This window comes from Glycine max, chromosome 2, assembly GCF_000004515.6.
Source record: "Glycine max cultivar Williams 82 chromosome 2, Glycine_max_v4.0, whole genome shotgun sequence".
Classification (NCBI taxonomy): domain Eukaryota; kingdom Viridiplantae; phylum Streptophyta; class Magnoliopsida; order Fabales; family Fabaceae; genus Glycine; species Glycine max.
This window is the reverse complement of record NC_016089.4, coordinates 35,600,631-35,619,042: the sequence shown is the minus strand read 5'-3', so window position 1 is coordinate 35,619,042 and position 18,412 is coordinate 35,600,631. Positions and strand designations below refer to the sequence as shown.

The 18,412-nt window shown below is 36.1% G+C and overlaps 2 protein-coding genes across 2 annotated transcripts; one reads left to right on the top strand and one right to left on the bottom strand.

Annotated features, from left to right (window-relative positions):
- Window positions 1-260: 260 nt before the first annotated feature.
- LOC106797540 (serine/threonine-protein phosphatase 7 long form homolog) lies at window positions 261-3,518 on the bottom strand. Its single transcript, XM_014772280.3, has 4 exons — window positions 2,674-3,518; window positions 2,505-2,589; window positions 1,023-1,427; window positions 261-851 (listed from the first exon to the last, which is right to left on the bottom strand). Exons 1-4 carry the CDS (start codon window positions 3,516-3,518, stop codon window positions 261-263), a joined length of 1,926 nt encoding a protein of 641 aa, XP_014627766.2.
- A 1,857-nt stretch (window positions 3,519-5,375) lies between these two features.
- Window positions 5,376-17,995, top strand: LOC100792457 (mitogen-activated protein kinase kinase 6). Its single transcript, XM_006575195.4, has 10 exons — window positions 5,376-5,739; window positions 5,867-5,917; window positions 6,689-6,844; window positions 7,180-7,264; window positions 15,274-15,408; window positions 15,942-16,166; window positions 16,282-16,464; window positions 16,632-16,855; window positions 17,270-17,315; window positions 17,705-17,995. The coding sequence occupies exons 3-10, from the start codon at window positions 6,771-6,773 to the stop codon at window positions 17,795-17,797; spliced, it is 1,065 nt and encodes a 354-aa protein (XP_006575258.1). The 5' UTR covers window positions 5,376-5,739; window positions 5,867-5,917; window positions 6,689-6,770; the 3' UTR covers window positions 17,798-17,995.
- Window positions 17,996-18,412: the final 417 nt, after the last annotated feature.

Here is an 18,412-nt window from a genome sequence, read left to right as displayed (position 1 = left end):
AAAACTACTTATTTTTCGTTTGTGTACTTTAGTTTTATTTTTATACTTTGTTTATTATTATACTTTGATGCGCCACATAAACTACTTATTTTTTTCGTTTGTGTACTTTACTTTTATTTTTATACTTTGTTTATTATTATACTTTTATGCGCCACATAAACTCTATACATTAGTAAGGCATAATAAATGACATGCGATAGATTAATTGTCAAAATCAAATGTCTTACAAACAATAAGAAATTTACACAAAGACATAAAAATCAGTCATTATGGTGTCCGCGATTTCGTGAGGATGTGCCACATGGTCGATCCCATCTTCGCGCTTGACGATCAAGATTTCTTCTGCTGTGTTGTCTCCCCGCTTCTGCTTGCTCAGCCTCAGCAAAAAACTCCTGACGCAAATCAACACCTAATATGTCGCCCATATCAGGTATTGCTCCGGGTACATTCCATTGCGGAGCAAATGGGGCGTTAGGTGTTGCCTTGGGGCCATCGTGCTGCTGCGAAGGAGTCATAGTGGGCCATGAAAAATGAGCTTGTGTTTCCGCAACACCACCGAACGAATGTTCGCTCGCAGAAGTATCAGTGTGATGACCTTCAAAAGGATACTGATACATCTGTGAAGGATATTCGAAAAATGTTGCTGGCGTGTAATACATTCCATGACCACGCTCCATCATTTGTTGGGAATATTGCTCCGCTTCAACAGGCTCCCTTCGTCTGCCTAAGCCCCGAGTTTCAACACTTGACTGAAGAATGTAAAACTCTTGTGCTGGGAATTCACGCTCTGATGCTGGACCATGTGATACTGGCTCAGTGACTCTCTCTTGCTCTTCTGATATAATCGCCAACTTATCCACGTAAGGCACGAGATCATCAACTGCCCATGTGTTCCTCCCTTGTGGTGACACCATATACTGTGAAGTCTCCACAACTTCACCCTGCAATTATTAGCGTCAACAAATTAATGCTCACACTTAAGAAAATAATTAGAAGTTAAACATTGAAAAACAGATAAATACCAATGCAGTTGTGTTTGCATTGTCTGGGTCGACAAACATCTTTGTTTTACGCCTATACCACACTATGTAGTCCGAGTTAAAACCCAGTAGGCCCTCCTGTCGAGGATAAACGTCGACCATAAACTGAGTTGCATTGTTCCACTGACTAATGATTGGGGCCAACAGGTGGAACCAATTCTCATCTTGTTTGGCTTTGAGCGTTATGCCATGGAGATTCTGCGGTTGCGAAGGACACCCGGGAATAGGTTGTTGCAATCCATATTGTCGTAAAACCCTATCGGGTTGGTGCCACTCAACAACATGGAAACAAATCAGTGGCACCACCGAGAACCAGGCTACACTTCCAACCACACAAATTGGAGGCAACGCTGCCATCACAGTTGGTGTGTATGGCTCCCAGACAAACTGCATATAACAACACACTTGTCAATTTTCAGTCAAACATAACATATTAAAATATAATTTAATCATTACATTACGATCTTCTTACTGTGAATGTATGTATACATGATTTTGATGATGTCAAAAGAAGAATTAAACAAGGCTCATTTTGCTTCAAGATTAATACAAGATTGTTTCAACAAACAAAGCCTTGATTCAAGATTTCTTCAAGATCAAGCCTTGCCTCACAATGAAAGGTTTCAAGTCATTCAAGGCACATGTAATCGATTACCAATACATGTAATCGATTACCAATGGTTTGAAAGTGTGTAATCGATTACACATCATATGTAATCGATTACCAGAGACTCTGAACGTTGGGAATTCAAATTTTAAATGAAAGGTTACAACTGTTCAAGAAAAACAACTGTGTAATCGATTACACTAATTCTGTAATCGATTACCAGAGAGGATTTTCAAGGAATATCGCCAACAGTCACATCTTATCATTTGGATTTTGAATGGCCATCAAAGGCCTATATATATGTGTGACTTGGGATGAAATTGAAGAGAGAGTTTTGCTGGTCCAAAATGTCTTATCCTCTCAAAAGAAAATGAGAGAGATTCCAAGAGAACTTCATTGTCAAATGCTCTCTCAAAGAACTCTTGGGCAAACACTTGCACATCCATTAAGAGTTCATCCATGGATCTTCATTGTAATATTCTTCTCTTGAAGAGAGAATTCTTCTTCCATTCTTCTTATTCAATGAGATTGGTTAAGAGACTGTGAGTCTCTTGTTGTAAAGGATTCTTGAACACAAGGGATGGGTTGTCCCTGTGTGGTTCAGACTTTGTAATGGATTTTACAAAGATAGTGGAAATCTCAAGTGGGTTGCTTGAGTACTGGACGTAGGCACGGGTTGTGGCCGAACCAGTATAAAACTGTGTTTGCATTCTCTCTTCCCTTATCTTATTTATGTTATTGCAATCAATTTTGCCTTGCATGTTTATAGAACATTATTAAATTGATTGTTGTTGCTTCTTCTGCATTCTAAGCCTATCCCTCTTAAGATTATTGAGGCCACAAGATCCAACACTTACCTCATGTCGTTTCATCAGATCCAATTTGCGACGAAAAACTCTAAGATCATCATTGCCGATATGCTGATTTCCACGTCGCAGCCACCTACAATAAAAATGAAATCATCATTGTCAACATGTTCCATCATTAAATATTTTCAATTCAAATGTAATTTTTTTAATGACAAACCTGTGTCCAAGTGGTTTATTTTCTATGACGGGAGGTGTCCTCTTTGGAGCTAAAGTCGTGCATCGTTCCCATGCCCACATTTGGATTAAGATGCACATACCTCCGATTGATTTAACTTTGTAATCGGTGGTGCTGCACATCTCTCTATATAAATACGCAAGCACGGCAGGTCCCCACGCATACGTGCTGCACTGTTCAAAGTCACGTAAAAATTGTAGGTACCTTAAGGAAACTCTGCTACTACTTTTGTTAACAAAGAGGACACCTCCTATGAATCGAAGAATCCACGCACGGGTAAACCTTTGTAATTGTTCAACGTTACCCTCATCAATATTTATGTGAGAAAAATGGTGAGCCAGCCAACTTAATTTGACCACACTGCCTTCAGTTTCGCCTTCCTGTGGTCTGACTCCTAATAATTCTTCACACAAATCGGCCCAATCAAGATTTGTCGAACCAATTAATGGTGCCCCGTCAGTACGCAAACCTAATAAAATTGATACATCTTGGAGAGTAATGGTAGCCTCTCCGCATCTCAGGTGAAACGTGTGGGTTTCGGGCCTCCATCTTTCAATGAATGCACTAATTAAGGCCGCATTTATCTTTAGATATCCCATCTTCATGATCCAATAAAACCCACATTGCCGAAGTAGAGGAACAATTTCCTCTGATATTTTTTTTTCACCTTGATATGTCGGGACTGCTCGTCTGATGTGTAATTTTCTATCTAGTTCCCCATTCCAAACATGTTCTAAAACATGCTTGGGTTGCATCCACAAGACGTCACCATCAACTGGACTAGACCTAGTTTGTATGCTCGATGAGCATGACGACAAAGATGCCATTGATCCTACAAAATAAAATATAAAACAATTCATTGACGATAAAATTTATACATTAATTATACATACACAAATTAAGTATATTTACAAAAAACTTAATTAAAATAAGGGAAATTTAAATGTATTATACAATCACGGAAATTTAAATGTATTATACAAAATAAATTAAATCACATCCAAAGACAATTTTACATAAATAATAAATTATATTTTTTTAATTTCAATAACAAAATATATTATACAAATAACCTAATTCATATATATTCTATAAATAAATTAAATTACATACAAATATAAATTTCAATATATAAAATAATATTTATATTTTCGACTAAAAAATAAAATAATATATATACAAAATTAATAATTAAATTTTCGACTATAAACTAACGTAATAAAAAAAACTAAAAATTAAAAACTAAAACTAACGTAATATAAAAAATTAAATTCTAACCTAATTTAAAATTAATAATTTATAGTACATAAAATTATTCTTAATCTATGAATAATTTACCATATACAAAATTAATGACTTTAAATAATTACGAGTAATATAATTTAATATACAAAATCAATAATTTTAAATACGTAAAACTATTATAATTTAAACATAAGATATTTTGTCTAATAATAACTAAAACTAACGTAATATAAAATATTTCATTCTAACCTAATTTAAAATTAATAATTTCCAGTACATACAATTTTTCTTAATCTATGATATTAAATATTTAAATTAAATGTAATCTACCATATACAACATTTAAACTAAAGCTAATCTAAAATTAATAAGTTACGTTACTTCAAATTATTTCTAATTTATTTTACAAAAAATTTCAACTAAACTTAATCTATCATATCAAAATTTAAAATATTCCTAATCTACCATATAAAATTAATAACTTAGAGTATGTAAAACTATTCCTAATTTATCATATAAACCTAAATCTAATATACCATATAACATTAACAATTCAAACTAAATTATCCAAAATTATTATCTTATACTACCTAAAACTATTCATTTATCAAAATATAATCTGGCATATATAACATTAACAATTCAAACTAAACTATACAGAATTATTATCTTACCTAAAACTATTCATTTATCAAAATATAAACATCTACATAAATAAAACATATAAAATATATTGAATATATAACTTATAAGCTTTTAGAAAATGGAAGAACACAAACTGAACAACACCACCAGCTACCTCTCTCAACACAAGCAACCACATTCTTTTTCACCTTCAACACACAAATTTTACAAGGAAGCGCGACCTGGTCCCTCTGCACTTGGGTTTTTAAATCCCACTGAAGTTGAAAGCGCTAACCCCATTGGCGCCTTCCTCTCACCCAAATCGCCAACTCGAGTGGCGCCTTCCAGCTACGACCTAAGCAGCTGCAGGTGCTGCAGCCTATGCCGATAGCTCTGCAAACCCAAGTGCAGGTGCTGAAGTCGCTGGTCAAACCAGCGCTTCCATGCACCTTTGGACGCGCCAATAAGAGCTGTGATATGCAGTCCTTTGTCGCCAGTCACAGTGGCGACATGCCACGTGACTCGTCCCTGTCGAAGGCGCCATCAGCACTGGCGCCATGCATGGCTGGTACGTAAAAAACAACATCCCTGTGGAAATTGTTTAGAAACAGCCCTACTCTAAGAAAAAGTTTCTAAAAGAAACCTAAAGTGGGAAATTTGTCCCATTTTATTCAGAAATGGAGAGGATCGACATAGTACTAAGAAGTGAGAACCCTTACTAACCGAGAAAAAGAGTAAAATATTCAAACCAAAAGAAGGAAAAAATATTCAAACCAAAGAAATAAAGATAACAAAAAAACGAGATAAAAAGGGTTACAAAAAGCAAACTAACCGGCACAGTCCACCATTTTTCTATCCCCTTACTTTTCTCCACCGTGGTCTAGCCCCTCTTTCTCTTCACCGCTCCAGTTCTGAGATGGAAAGAGAAGTAAAATAGAAAATCACAACCATTACTTAAAAAGATAATAATATGTTTGACGGTGTACATTTTTGTGGGATACCTAATTGACTCTCCTACCCTAACCAGAGTCACCTTTCCTCGTTACTTCTTCTATCTGCCCTAGTCTCTGTTCTCACATACATCTGATTAGCCTTGTTGTGTTCTCTAGCCAGCACCATACACGATCCCTTGTGTGTGTTTCTGAAACATAATCCAATTTTTCTCTGACTTCGTCTCTGGTAATTTCCTATGTGTTGTTTCTGCCCTTGCTTTGTTCTTTGACACGTTTTGTTGTTTCTATTCGGTTTCCTCTCTTTGTTCCCATTTTTGTCTTACATATTGTTCTGCTCTTTCATTTTGTTGCAGCAAATGCCTTTCATGATTTCAACAACAGCATATGAATGTCTCTAATTTCAGGTAATTTTTTTTCATTTCGATCCTATGCATCTTCAAGTCAACCGGCAAGGTTTTCAGCTAATTGAGTTAATTGTGTGGTTGTGTGTGATGGGATTTATTTATTATTAAACTTGGCTTCTACAAGAATACTTGTTCCTGAATTTTTTGTAGCATACTAGAAACTAGAAACTGCGAATGAAACTATTGGGCTACTTAGTTCTTCCTCTCCTTGTTCAGCTTCTGAGTTTTCTTCTCTTCTGGTCCAGATTCCTTTTATTTGTCTCTTTCATTATATTAACTTTGTCCTATGGCTCGTCAGATCCTAAAATTAGTTGACAGAAGCTCTATAATTCCTAGAGAAGATGTTGTTTAGTTTTCTTGGCCTGAAGTTAGAGTTGCTACATTACACTGAATTACACCATCAAGCACTATCATTTCTCAAATGTACTTGTCAACTATATTATTTTCCTTGCCAGTTCAAAACATTTTCTAAAATTTGAATTTATATTTGTAAATTTGAATTTATATTTCTCAAATGGTCACTTTGTCTCTGATTTGTTACTTTAATTTGGACGCTTCCCAGTGATAAAATTGATATTGATTAATAAGTAGTTATAGAACCTTGTGGACTTAGAAAAAACATTTTATGCAAAATAATTTTCAAAAAATTGATATTATTATGTCTTTTGTTATGCCTCTTGCTCAAGAGAAAGCTATTATATGCCCTACCTCCAATGCCCGTTTTGGTGCTACCATCACTGGACCTTGGTTCTAATCTCATTGTACTTCCAGGATCATTCTTTCATAAAAAAGTTTGAAGATAAAGATCTAGATCTTGGGATTTTGTTAGCAGCAAAATCAGTGAACAACGAAGATGAAGACAAAGATGCCATTGAAGCAGCTGAAGCTCGCGGTTCCTGCTCAGGAAACCCCCATCACATCTTTCCTGTAAGTTCTTTCCATTACCAACCCATTTCATCTTCTTTTATTCAACCCTCCAATTTTTCTATGAAGTTTCAGTTTTTATTTTCACTCCACAATTCATTGCTTCTCTCTGCTCTAGAATGTGGTGCTCGGGTGGACATGGGTCAAAGGATTCAACAATAGCTTAGATTTTTGTATTCTTATCATGATTTGGAAACCTACCCATTTCAGGAACAAAAAAAGTGAAGAAAGTTCACATTTTGATTTCGCTTTCCAATTTTTTTTTAAAAACTATTTTACTTCTGTTATTATTATGTCTATGAAATTGATTGGTTTGGTTATTGTCAAATTGTGATTAGGACTGCAAGCGGAACATTCCATGATGGAGATCTACTCTTGAATCAGAAAGGGTTGCGTCTTATCTCTGAAGAAAAAGAATCACGGGTAGCTCTATTACCTAACATTCCCATTTATTTGCAATTTTCATTCATTTTGTTTTGTAGAATCTGTTATTTGCATTATCACATACCTTCAATCAGTGATGAAATTCAATTTTGGTTATGTTTTCCTCTACTTGCTTCCGCTTTGTGTGTTTACTCTGTGTTTCTGATGTTGGTTTGTGATGGGGTTGATGATGTTCAGCCCCAAGACTCTTATCTACAACTCAAAGACCAAAGAGTTGGATCTTCTTCCTCTGACAATTACTGTAAGCAAATGTACAGCTTCTTGCCATGCTCCAATAACATTCTTGGCCATCTCTTCCTCATTTTGGTTTATGAGTTCTTGTTCCATGGAGAATCATATTTGGCTTCCAGGGGCAAACAAATCTTCTAGATTCTTGGCCCTAGTGTTTTTGGTGCCAGTGCCTTTGATATACTTAGTACCCTTCCCAAGTCCTTAATTCTTGTTGTTACTGGACTTTCCAGTGACAAGGAGAGAGTATGCTTCCACTGGGGTTGGTTTGTTGGCTAGATCGTCCATCTTGCTTCTAACATTAGTGTGGGGTATGAGTAAACTAAATTGAAGGTGATAATTCTGATATTTCACACAAAATGATATGATACCAAGAAATGATACAGAGAATGCTTATTTATAGTACTCACTTATCACTAAATCTAACTATTAGTCATACAAACTCTCCAACTAATTCTAACTGTCACTAACAGATTGTTCACATGTACTACCCCTAGGCCCTCACAAGCTTAGGGGTGGTAAATATCAACCATCCCAAGCTTGGAGATTAGGCAATGAAAGGAAGAAGGCTGCGAAGCCTTTTCCAGGGGATCCCTTGAGGCAGTGAAGACTCTGAAGGGCAGCCTTGTGATGCAGCAAAGTTGATTTGGACAAAAATTGACCGAGTTGCTGTTAGATTTCAACTTAAAACCAATTGGCACCAAGTGAAGTTGCCCAACAGATATATAAGTTACAGCCCAAGAACTGAGACAGGCGATGTGGGACTTCCTAACACCCCCCCTTCACAGATGCTTGCCAATATAGGCGAGCCTACTAGAATAGGCAAGAACTAAGATGGGCTATAGGCTCTGATACCATGTTAGATTTTAACTTAAAATCAATTGGCACTAAGTGAAGTTGCCCAACAGATATATAAGCTGCATCTCAAGAACTGAGACAGACGATGTGAGACTTCCTAACAGTTGCTGTACAGCATGAGAGATATCTGGATGAGTAGTAGTGAGATATAACAACCGACCCACTAACCTCTTATAACTCGCAACATCAGGAAAAGGTGGACTATCTGCTTCAGCTAGTTGCGTGCCAGGATCCATAGGATTGCTTGCAGGCTTGCTGCGTAAGACACCAAAATCTGAGAGCAAATCAAGGCAATACTGGCGTTGACAGAGAGATTCCTTGTTTAGAATGAGCTGCTTCCAGGCCAAGGAAATACTGAAGGAGGCCAAGGTCCTTAATACTAAACTGTTGATGAAGTGTAATCTTAATCTCAGAGAAAATGTGCATGGAATCACCAATCAGATCAATGTAATCCACACAAACAAGTAAGGCAGTAAATGAACTATTAGTGCGTCATACAAATAAAGAGTGATCTCCATGAGCTTGAATGAAGCCTAGCTGAAGGAGGAGAGTGGATAAACGTTCATACCATTTCCTGTTGCTTTGTTTGAGGCCATATAATGACTTTAAGAGTTTGCAAGCCTTATTGGGACCAGGAGAGACAACCCCTTGAGGGATTGTCATGTAGACATCTTCAAGCAACTCTCCATGGAGAAAAACATTGTTAGCGTCCAATTGATGAACATACCAATTCTTGGTGGAAGCTAGAGCCAACAACAAGCGAATTGTATGGAGCTTTGCCACCGGAGAAAAAGTATCAAAGTAGTCCACTCCTTCAGTTTGAGTGTACCCTTTGGCAACTAAGCGGGCTTTATAACACTCAATGGATCCATCAGCTTTCCTCTTTATTTTGTAGACCCATTTATTTACAAAGGGTGTGATGTTGGGAGGAAGATCAATGATAGTCCAAGTATGGTTGGAGTTGAAGGCATCTAGTTCTGCTTGCATAGCATCCCTCCAACACTATTCTTGGTTGGCAGGATGGAATGAAGTTGGTTCAGTGTTGGAAGAGATGGATAATGCATAACTTTTGTGTGAATGTGACAAGTGACCATAGGTCATATACAAGTGAAGGTGATATGGTGTGGTGGGTTTAGTGAGAGAGGAACTAAAGAGGTTTCAATAATATTGTTTTAGATGAGGGTGGTTTTCAAATTCTGGTGCTGCGTCGTGTTAGACTTTTGACAAGCGTACTAATTGTCGTTGTAGGTTTCACATTTATAAAAGAGTTCGTCTTCACAGAGACTCGAGTTTACTTAATTCATTCGGAAAAAGGTTATCAGTTCAATAATTACGTACAAATTTAATCGAATGTCATTGGTTTTGGTTTAACTAACTAAAGATAAATGAAAGTAAAAGAATAATGAAAATAGCGGAATAACGAAATTACAGGAATAACGAAAATAACAAAATTTAGTGCGTAGAAAATACGTAAATTATGGAAATAATAATAACGACTTAAATTAATTCAAGAGAACATAGGATTGGATTTCATCGTTCAAACCCTTAATATCCTAATAAGATTAACATCTATGAATCATTTTTCAATATTATTGATGCACACATAAGTTATCCCTCACACTCAGAGCTTAAGAATATTTACTAAATATCTACCCCTCGCATATGCAGTAAATACCCTAACATTACAATTATATTCTCGTGCTTTTTGCAATCAAAATGCTATGCTCTATTCTTAGTAACGTACTTAAAGAGTAAAATCATTCGGTTCAAATTCTAAGATTACTTTTCAATCTCACTTAAAATCCAATTTCATGACACTAGTGATAAAATAGAATCGAACATTATGAGTAGAATGAAATTACCAATAACGAGTAGGAAAGATTCATACATATATAATATCAAAAAGGATACATAAAGGTACAAAGATTACATCCAATCCTTAAGAAAAACTAACCGATCATTGCTTAGATCACAAAACTAACAAGAGAAATGATGAAGGAAGTGATCTACGGTCACAACTCTGCAGCGCCTCGACTCCACTTTTCCTTTTCTTCTTCTCTTCTTTTGCGTTTTTCTCTGGTATTTGCTTCTTAGCTTTCCCTTTCCTTCAATAATGCATGGCTATTTATAGAAGACAACCAAGGAGTGCAAGGAAATTCACCCAGGCAAGTTGCAACTTAATGGTGAAGGCATCCACTCACCTAAGCGAGTTGCTTGCTTAGGGTTGAAGTTACATCTTTAGCCTAGGCGAGTTGGATGTTAGCTTGAGCGAATTTAGGGTCAGAAACCTTCATAAAAAGATCATTTTCCCCTTCCTTTTGGCTTTGTTTCTAAATCTAACAAAACAACCATCAAAACCTACAAAATCATGGAAGAATCTTTCATATTTAAACAACATTAGTAAATGTGCAATATATATAAACAACTAGAGTTAATGGTAGTTTATAAGAAAACTATTACAATCAAAGGATAAGTGCTTGCAATTTAATCCTAAAAATAATTGAAATTTGATTCTTATCACGTCGAGGACTAGAGGTGAGTGTGTCAGGTTGAATATGGTTAGATGGCTCATGTGTGTGTTGAGGTGGTTCGGATGGTGAAGGACCAGGTGATGAATAAACAAGTGGCAAGGGAGGAGTGTCGTCTGGTGGACTATCTTGATTAACAATTCTGCATTCCCAAACAGAATGTAAGTTCATGAAATGTGACATTCCTTGAAGGCACAATTTGTTTACTGTGAACATCATAAGCTAGGAAACCTTTCACTCCAGCCTTATGCCCCAAGAATGCACATTTCCTAGCCCAAGCATCAAACTTAGATCTGTGTGAAGTCAAGGTGGACAAATAACAAAGTGATCCAAAAACCTTGATATTGTCAATGTCAGGTAAACTCCCATACAACAACTGATAAGGGCAGCAATTGCTAAGAAGCTTGGAAGGCAGCTGCCTATTAATTAGAAAGACTGCATGTATCACTGCATAACTCCATAGGTTCTTTGGCAATCCAGATTGCATCATCAATGCACGTGCTATGTTGAGTGAGTGTTGATGTTTGCATTCAACTCAACCATTTTGTTGTGGGTCTCTACATGGCTTTGATGGATTTACTAAATTGATTTTCCACCAATTCTACAAAGTGTTGAATCTGTTGAGAAACTTCATACTTTCCCTTTAACATCACAATCCAAGTAAATCTGCTGTGATCATCCACAATGGTTAGGAAATACTTATAATTATGGACTGAGCATAGGGAACAAGGTCTCCATATATCCAGGTGTAATAGATCACAACTTGCAACAGCTCGCTTAGTGCTGCTCTTAAAGGAAAGTCATTTTTGTCTAGCAAAGTGACATATCACAAACAATATTTCTATTTGCATTGATTGAAGGAAACATTTCACAACAAGAATCTAATCTGTCTGAGAACACATGTCTAAACCTAAAGTGCCATAATGCAGACTTTGGGACACTATTTGAGTTACAAATCACGTTATTCACTAAAGGAAGAGACATACCATCATTATATAAGTAATACAAACCATTTTCCAGCTTAGCTAAACCAATCATCTTCGATGAAGAATCCTGTATGGTACAAGAATCATTAGAAAGCATAACTTGATATTGACCCTGTTTCACCAATTTAGAAATAGAGTAGATTGAACTGGAATTGACGTAAGTAAAGCACATCAAAAAGGACAAAATTATCCATAATCTTCACTGTCCCTGCTATGTTAGATAGTACTGAAATACCATTCGACAACCTTACAGTAAAGGGTTTTATTGTATCATATGAATCAAATATTCTCAATGTTTGACAAATGTGATCTGTGGCTCCAGAATCTACTAACCAAGAAGCATGAATCTTACTACTTGAGAAGGATAAAGCATAAGAAATACCTTCTGTTCCAGAATTTGTAGTGTGATCATCTCCTCTTTCTCTGGCCACATGAATTTGATTCACGCCATGATCTGCCTCTATAGAAATATTCTGCAAATTCATCTTCTGCAATAGTCCAAATAAAGCTTTGTAATCACTCTGTGAATGTTGGTGTGGGAGAAGGACCAACAGTAACTGTTTTATTATTTGAAGGCTCTTCCAACTTACTATCATTCTCCTCAATCATCACATTATTGGCTGTATTATGACTCAAACCAGTTGGGAATCCATGCGTCTTACACCATACATCAACAGTGTGACCACTCTTATCTCAATAATTGCCATTGTTTTCCATTAAAATGGAACTTCCTTTTTCCAGTGAATTTTCTGCCATATGCAACATTCACCATAACTTGTGAATCCTCAGTGGGGGCAAGACCATTTTGCCTTTCATGTTGTATCACCATTGAAAAGACATGGTTTAACAGTGGCAAAGGATCCATGAGTAAAGCTTGCAATCTCACAACACTGAAATTATCATTTGACAAGATTCATTATCTGTGAGAAACCTAATAATGCAATCTTCTGGCTTATATTTATTCAAATCTCTGGATGCTTTGCAGTACATTTGACATCACAAACGCAACTTCGAGTTGGCCTGTAATTTTTCAACTCTTCCCAAAGTACCTTCAGTTCAGTGAAGTAATCAGTCACAGATGATGAATCTTATCTAAAGCTATAGAGTTTTTGTTGTAATTCTGCTATATGAACAAGATCCCCTTGTGAGAACCTCTCTTTGAGGTCTCTCCACACGTCTGCCGCTGAATCCATATACACTACTTTGTTCAATTGAACTAGAAATGGAATTCATCAACCAAGAATGAACAAGGTTATTGTTAGACTCCCACAAGATCAAAATTAGGGTCAAAGCTATTGGGATCAGAATGCTTTCATCAACGAAGCGAATCTTGTTCTTACTGCTAATGGCTCTCCACATCACACAGGCACATGAATGATAATTGGAACCATTAAGAGGAGTAGAAACGAGTACCATAGTGGGATTCTCTCTGAGATGCAAATAATAGGGTCTATTTTGATTCTGAAAGGGATCCATTTGAGTATTCATTGCTGCTCCATGATTGCTTGAGCTAGCACCGTTGTTCTGATTGTTACGAACCGTGATTGAAGATGAAGATCAAGGTATGCACCAGAGCTCCAATTGGAGATTTGATGCCATATGAGTAAACTAAGAATGATGGTTTCTCAGTTATACTGCTCTTCATAATGCAGATTTTCAATTTGTTCCACTTCTACGCAGCGCAAAGTCACGTTGATGGTTGCTTTTATATTTGCTGTTGTGTTTCTTATCTCATACTTCATTTCCTGTGTCTTTAAACCTCCAATCGAGAAAACAAGAGTGGAGATATTAAACATGATGACTTAATAATATTAAGAATTTTTCAACTTTTTGAGAAAGAAACTCTGCAAAAGATCCTGACCGAGGATAGGACTCCCAATGTTACTGCCATAAGTGGGCTGTATCATGAAATTAGTCAACATGGGGGCAATGTCTTGTTAGCTTCTGAAGTTAAAGAGCTGTTGTTTGGGGTAAATTAACTGACAAATATCAAAGAGGAACAAATAGCAGACTTGTTAAAAGTTTTTGACCAAAATGGTGATCAAATTATAACCAAGGAAGAGTATGTCACTGACAACAAGAATACATTACCTAAACAAAGCCTGCTCTTGATAGTCAATACTTCCCCAAACAATCTGTGAACAAAATGTATCAGACTTTTATCAACCTATGGATTGAACAAGTGAGAAAAGAACACGAATTGAAGGGACATCTTATATCTGAAGTCTTGAAGCATGCTTAGAATGATATGGTTGGAAGGTTGAGCAAAGATGATGGCTCACCTGATAAAATTGCTATCTGAAGGTTGTTTGAGGAAATTGATGTCAACGGGTATAATCAAATTTCAAGATCTGAATTTGCAAAATTAGTCAAGTGCATCGAGTTTGGCCAGGTTGTAGATGATGCTCAAGAGGCAGTTATTAAACTCGTTCAAGATTTGGATCTCAACCGAGACAATGAAATTAGTGAGACTGAATTTGTTGATGGTCTTACAAAATGGATGAACTCAAATTCCAGACAAGCTGCTAACTCAAAATCTTCATCTCAGGGAATTCATCAAACCTGGGAAGGTGCTGAAAAAGGGAATGGAAGAGAATCAAAGAATCAACCCTAAGTAGCATGTGGTGTTGGGAGTTGCTATACTGTCTCTTCTTGCTGAACCGTTAATAGTGTCCAAAAATTCTCTGAAGAAGCAGGAGTTTTCATCATTTTTCATCTCATTCTTTTTAGTGTTCATTAACAATGTGAGGTTTATGGATTAGTGTTCATTAACTTCTTTCTTGGCTTTGGGGTGATATCTATTTTTATATACATGCATGAATCACTTGGAATTCTTTGCTGATTTACAAGTTGTCACAATAGTTTGTGCTGTAATGGGCCTCATGGCTAGTTTTTGCCCCACTTTTCCTCTTTGGACATCCTTTCCTGCATTTAGCATTGCTTTTGGTCTTTGTTCTCAAAGATGTTCTCAATTATGTTTAGTGACTTTTGGGGGGTTTGACCGACTGTCATGATTGTGGATGTTAATCATGTTGAATATTGTGAGGCTGTTGATCATTCTTTAAAAAAAAAAAGAAAAAAACAATAAATAAAGAGATAAAGAAAACTGGATTTCTTATACCATGTTAGAATGTGTAGTGTGGGCGCAATAGGAGAGTATGGATTAGGCTAAATGATAGGTTCGAACCTTTTCGTTCTTTCACCTCCTGTGCTTGATACACATCTAGCCCAATCCATACTCTCCCATTGGGCCCACAGTACTCATTCTAACAGTGTACTTTATCACCATTCTGCATGCATCATTTACAGATTCATTTTCTGTCCTTTTTCTTTGTTTTCATTTTTGGGTTTTGAGCACCTAAGGCTTACAATTTACCTCTTTGAACAGCCTTCAGATGGTAAGGAACTGGAATTTGACTTCTCGCTGGATGACCTTGAGACCATCAAAGTAATTGGAAAAGGCAGTGGTGGTGTGGTACAACTTGTTCGCCATAAGTGGGTTGGAAGATTGTTTGCTTTAAAGGTTGTAATGCACAAGTGTTTTAATTGCTTCTATGGGTAGACTTGCTTGTGCAATTATTATTTTGACTAATTGTTGTCTATATTTTTCATCTCATCTCTTTTTTTAAGTTTGACATACTTTTCTTTCTATAACATATGGAGTCATGCAAAAGGACACCATGATATTGTTTTTCTGGTTGCTTTTAACAAATGGTTGCAAATGTCTTACGATATATGTGAACATGTAGGAAGTACTATAAATAAATGTTTTATTTTTTTATATATAATATATAAATGGACTTGGAGTTCAATAAACTCAGATAATTTGCTTTCTGAAAATGTGATTTAGAATGTTTTTCCAAGCATGCTGAAGACCGTATCCCGCTTTTATTTTGTTTCAGCACCTTTGATGAAACAGTTTACCTTTGTGATATTGCACTGCTTTTAAATATTGCCTTTTAAACACAAAGCACATTGTTTAGAAAATGACTTTCAACATTGTGACTTGATTTTTTTTTTGTATGATGGGGAAACATCTTTGTACTTATATTGCAGGTTATTCAGATGAATATACAAGAGGATATTCGAAAACAGATTGTTCAGGAACTGAAAATAAATCAAGCGTCACAGTGTCCACATGTTGTAGTTTGCTATCACTCATTCTATCATAACGGAGTAATATCTCTTGTGCTAGAATACATGGATCGTGGTTCTCTAGCAGATGTAATCAAACAAGTTAAAACTATTCTGGAACCATATCTTGCTGTGGTTTCTAAGCAGGTATATTGGACCATATTTTCATTTCTTGTTGAAAATGGCAGATTCTAGTCCTTGCGAGTGGCAATAGTCAGAGGCCATTCTGTTTCCTTTTTAATTATTCACTTGCATATTTCAGGTATTGCAAGGCCTCGTTTACCTGCACAATGAAAGGCATGTAATACATAGGGACATTAAACCATCCAATCTGTTAGTTAATCACAAAGGGGAGGTGAAGATTACTGATTTTGGTGTTAGCGCCATGCTAGCAAGCTCAATGGGCCAAAGGGATACATTTGTTGGAACTTACAATTACATGTCGGTGTGTAACTTTTCCTTATTTAATCCTGTGCCATATTACTAGAAACTGCTTCGCATTTCTAATCAAATTTAAGTCTCCTCTCTTTTTCTCCGGATTTTGAGTCTACAGCCATGCGGTGAATGTTATGATGATTAATATTAGTTTGTTTTGTTGATTTCCTTGTTTAGCCAGAAAGAATCAGTGGGAGTACTTATGATTATAGCAGTGACATCTGGAGTTTGGGTATGGTAGTGCTTGAGTGTGCCATAGGACGGTTTCCTTATATACAGTCCGAAGATCAGCAAAGCTGGCCTAGTTTTTATGAGCTTCTGGCAGCAATTGTGGAAAGCCCCCCACCTTCTGCTCCACCCGATCAGTTCTCCCCGGAGTTCTGTTCATTTGTGTCATCCTGGTAATTGTTTATTTCTTTTTACTTAGATTCAAAATCAACAAAGGTTGAAAACAGAAATATGGTGCTGAAGTGTATCAAGCATGGCCCTTGCCTGGTTTTTTGTGTTTTGACTACTTGCCTGGCTGCACTTTTAACTTTATATCTGTATGAGAAATTTGGTTATTAAATAAATTTTAACACGTTCAGATAATTATGTCACATTGATGATCTTTTGCACGTTTGTGCAGTTTTGAAACCTAATGTTTGTGCCTTTAGTTTGTACCTATTTTATTTCTGTTGGCTAGTTTTCTGCTGTAGTTAACTGTTTGATTTGTTTGCTATATGTAACCCAGTATCAACAAAATTGTTGTAAATTTTTAAAATATTCCGTTTTGTTTTATTTCTAATTAAGTTTATTCCTTGGTTTAATTACAGCATACAAAAGGATCCTCGGGATAGATTAACATCATTGAAGCTTCTGGTTAGTGACGTAATGATGTTTTATTGTTTATCTTAGATTTTGTTAAACTTAATTGCACTTTTTGTGGTCTTCTTACTGTTGTCACTTCTCGAATATGATCCTCCCCCATTTTTTTTTATTTTATAAATTTGATCCCTTCACTATTTTACTTAAGTTTGGTTCATATGTTAACTTGACGTTTAATATTTAATAGAATGGCTAGTGTGGAAGTGTCATGTTAGCATTTCCGTTAATTACCGGATGCCAAGTTAATTGATGAAAAGGGATCAAATTTGAAAAAAAGAAAGGAGGATTAAATTCGAGAGATGATGATAGCAAGGGGACCAAAAGTGCAAGTTATTTTTTAAAATTCCTAATTGCTGATTCATCTAATCTCATTGTACTTCCAGGATCATCCTTTCATAAAAAAGTTTGAAGATAAAGATCTAGATCTTGGGATTTTGGCAGGTAGCTTGGAACCTCCTGTAAACTTTCCGAGATAATTTTTACAACAGAGTGTAAAATTTGTACCTGACAGCCAGAACTCTTGGTGACTGAGCAGGGGAATTTCTCGTCAGTTATGCCATATTAGATATGATTTTACCGGTATCCGTCCTAAGTTTGGTGGCTTTATTACAGTTTTATGAACACTGATATGTATAATAGTTGTTTCATGTTTGTATTAAAAAAGGCTTGACCAATTCATTTGATATTATTTTCTTTAGCTATGAAGCCCAGTCTATGACATGGATACATGACACAATCACCTTACACAACTACTGTAAAAAAATATAGGACCCGACCACCTTTTGTAAGGTCTTATCTCACAATTATATTTATTTTCAACCGCAAGGCTTGAATTCAAAATTTTAATTAAAAAGGTTAAATTTAGTATTATTTAGATTAATGACTTGTTAGAATTTTTAGTTTATATATTAGTGTCGCAACCTATCATTTGACGGGAGGGCGATGCGAGATTTGAGGGTGCATCTTTCAAAGGAGAAAGATATGCGAGAATCGTCATTAACGTTTATTCGAGGAAAACGTTAGGAAAAATCAAAAAGAGATTTAAAATTTTAAGAATAAGGGTTCGGGAGTTACTTACGTGTGCGAAAGGT

Excerpts from the sequence above, each read along its gene's own strand:
- LOC100792457 (XM_006575195.4), top strand. The coding sequence starts at position 6,771 with ATGAAGACAAAGATGCCATTGAAGCAGCTGAAGCTCGCGGTTCCTGCT. Across the intron at positions 16,465-16,631 it reads GAACTTACAATTACATGTCG|CCAGAAAGAATCAGTGGGAG; the intron begins GTGTGTAACTTT and ends TTCCTTGTTTAG. Across the intron at positions 16,856-17,269 it reads TGTTCATTTGTGTCATCCTG|CATACAAAAGGATCCTCGGG; the intron begins GTAATTGTTTAT and ends GTTTAATTACAG.
- LOC106797540 (XM_014772280.3), bottom strand. The coding sequence starts at position 3,518 with ATGGCATCTTTGTCGTCATGCTCATCGAGCATACAAACTAGGTCTAGT. Across the intron at positions 1,428-2,504 it reads ATCTGATGAAACGACATGAG|TTTGTCTGGGAGCCATACAC; the intron begins GTAAGTGTTGGA and ends TGTTATATGCAG. Across the intron at positions 852-1,022 it reads ATGCAAACACAACTGCATTG|TTGGCGATTATATCAGAAGA; the intron begins GTATTTATCTGT and ends TACGTGGATAAG.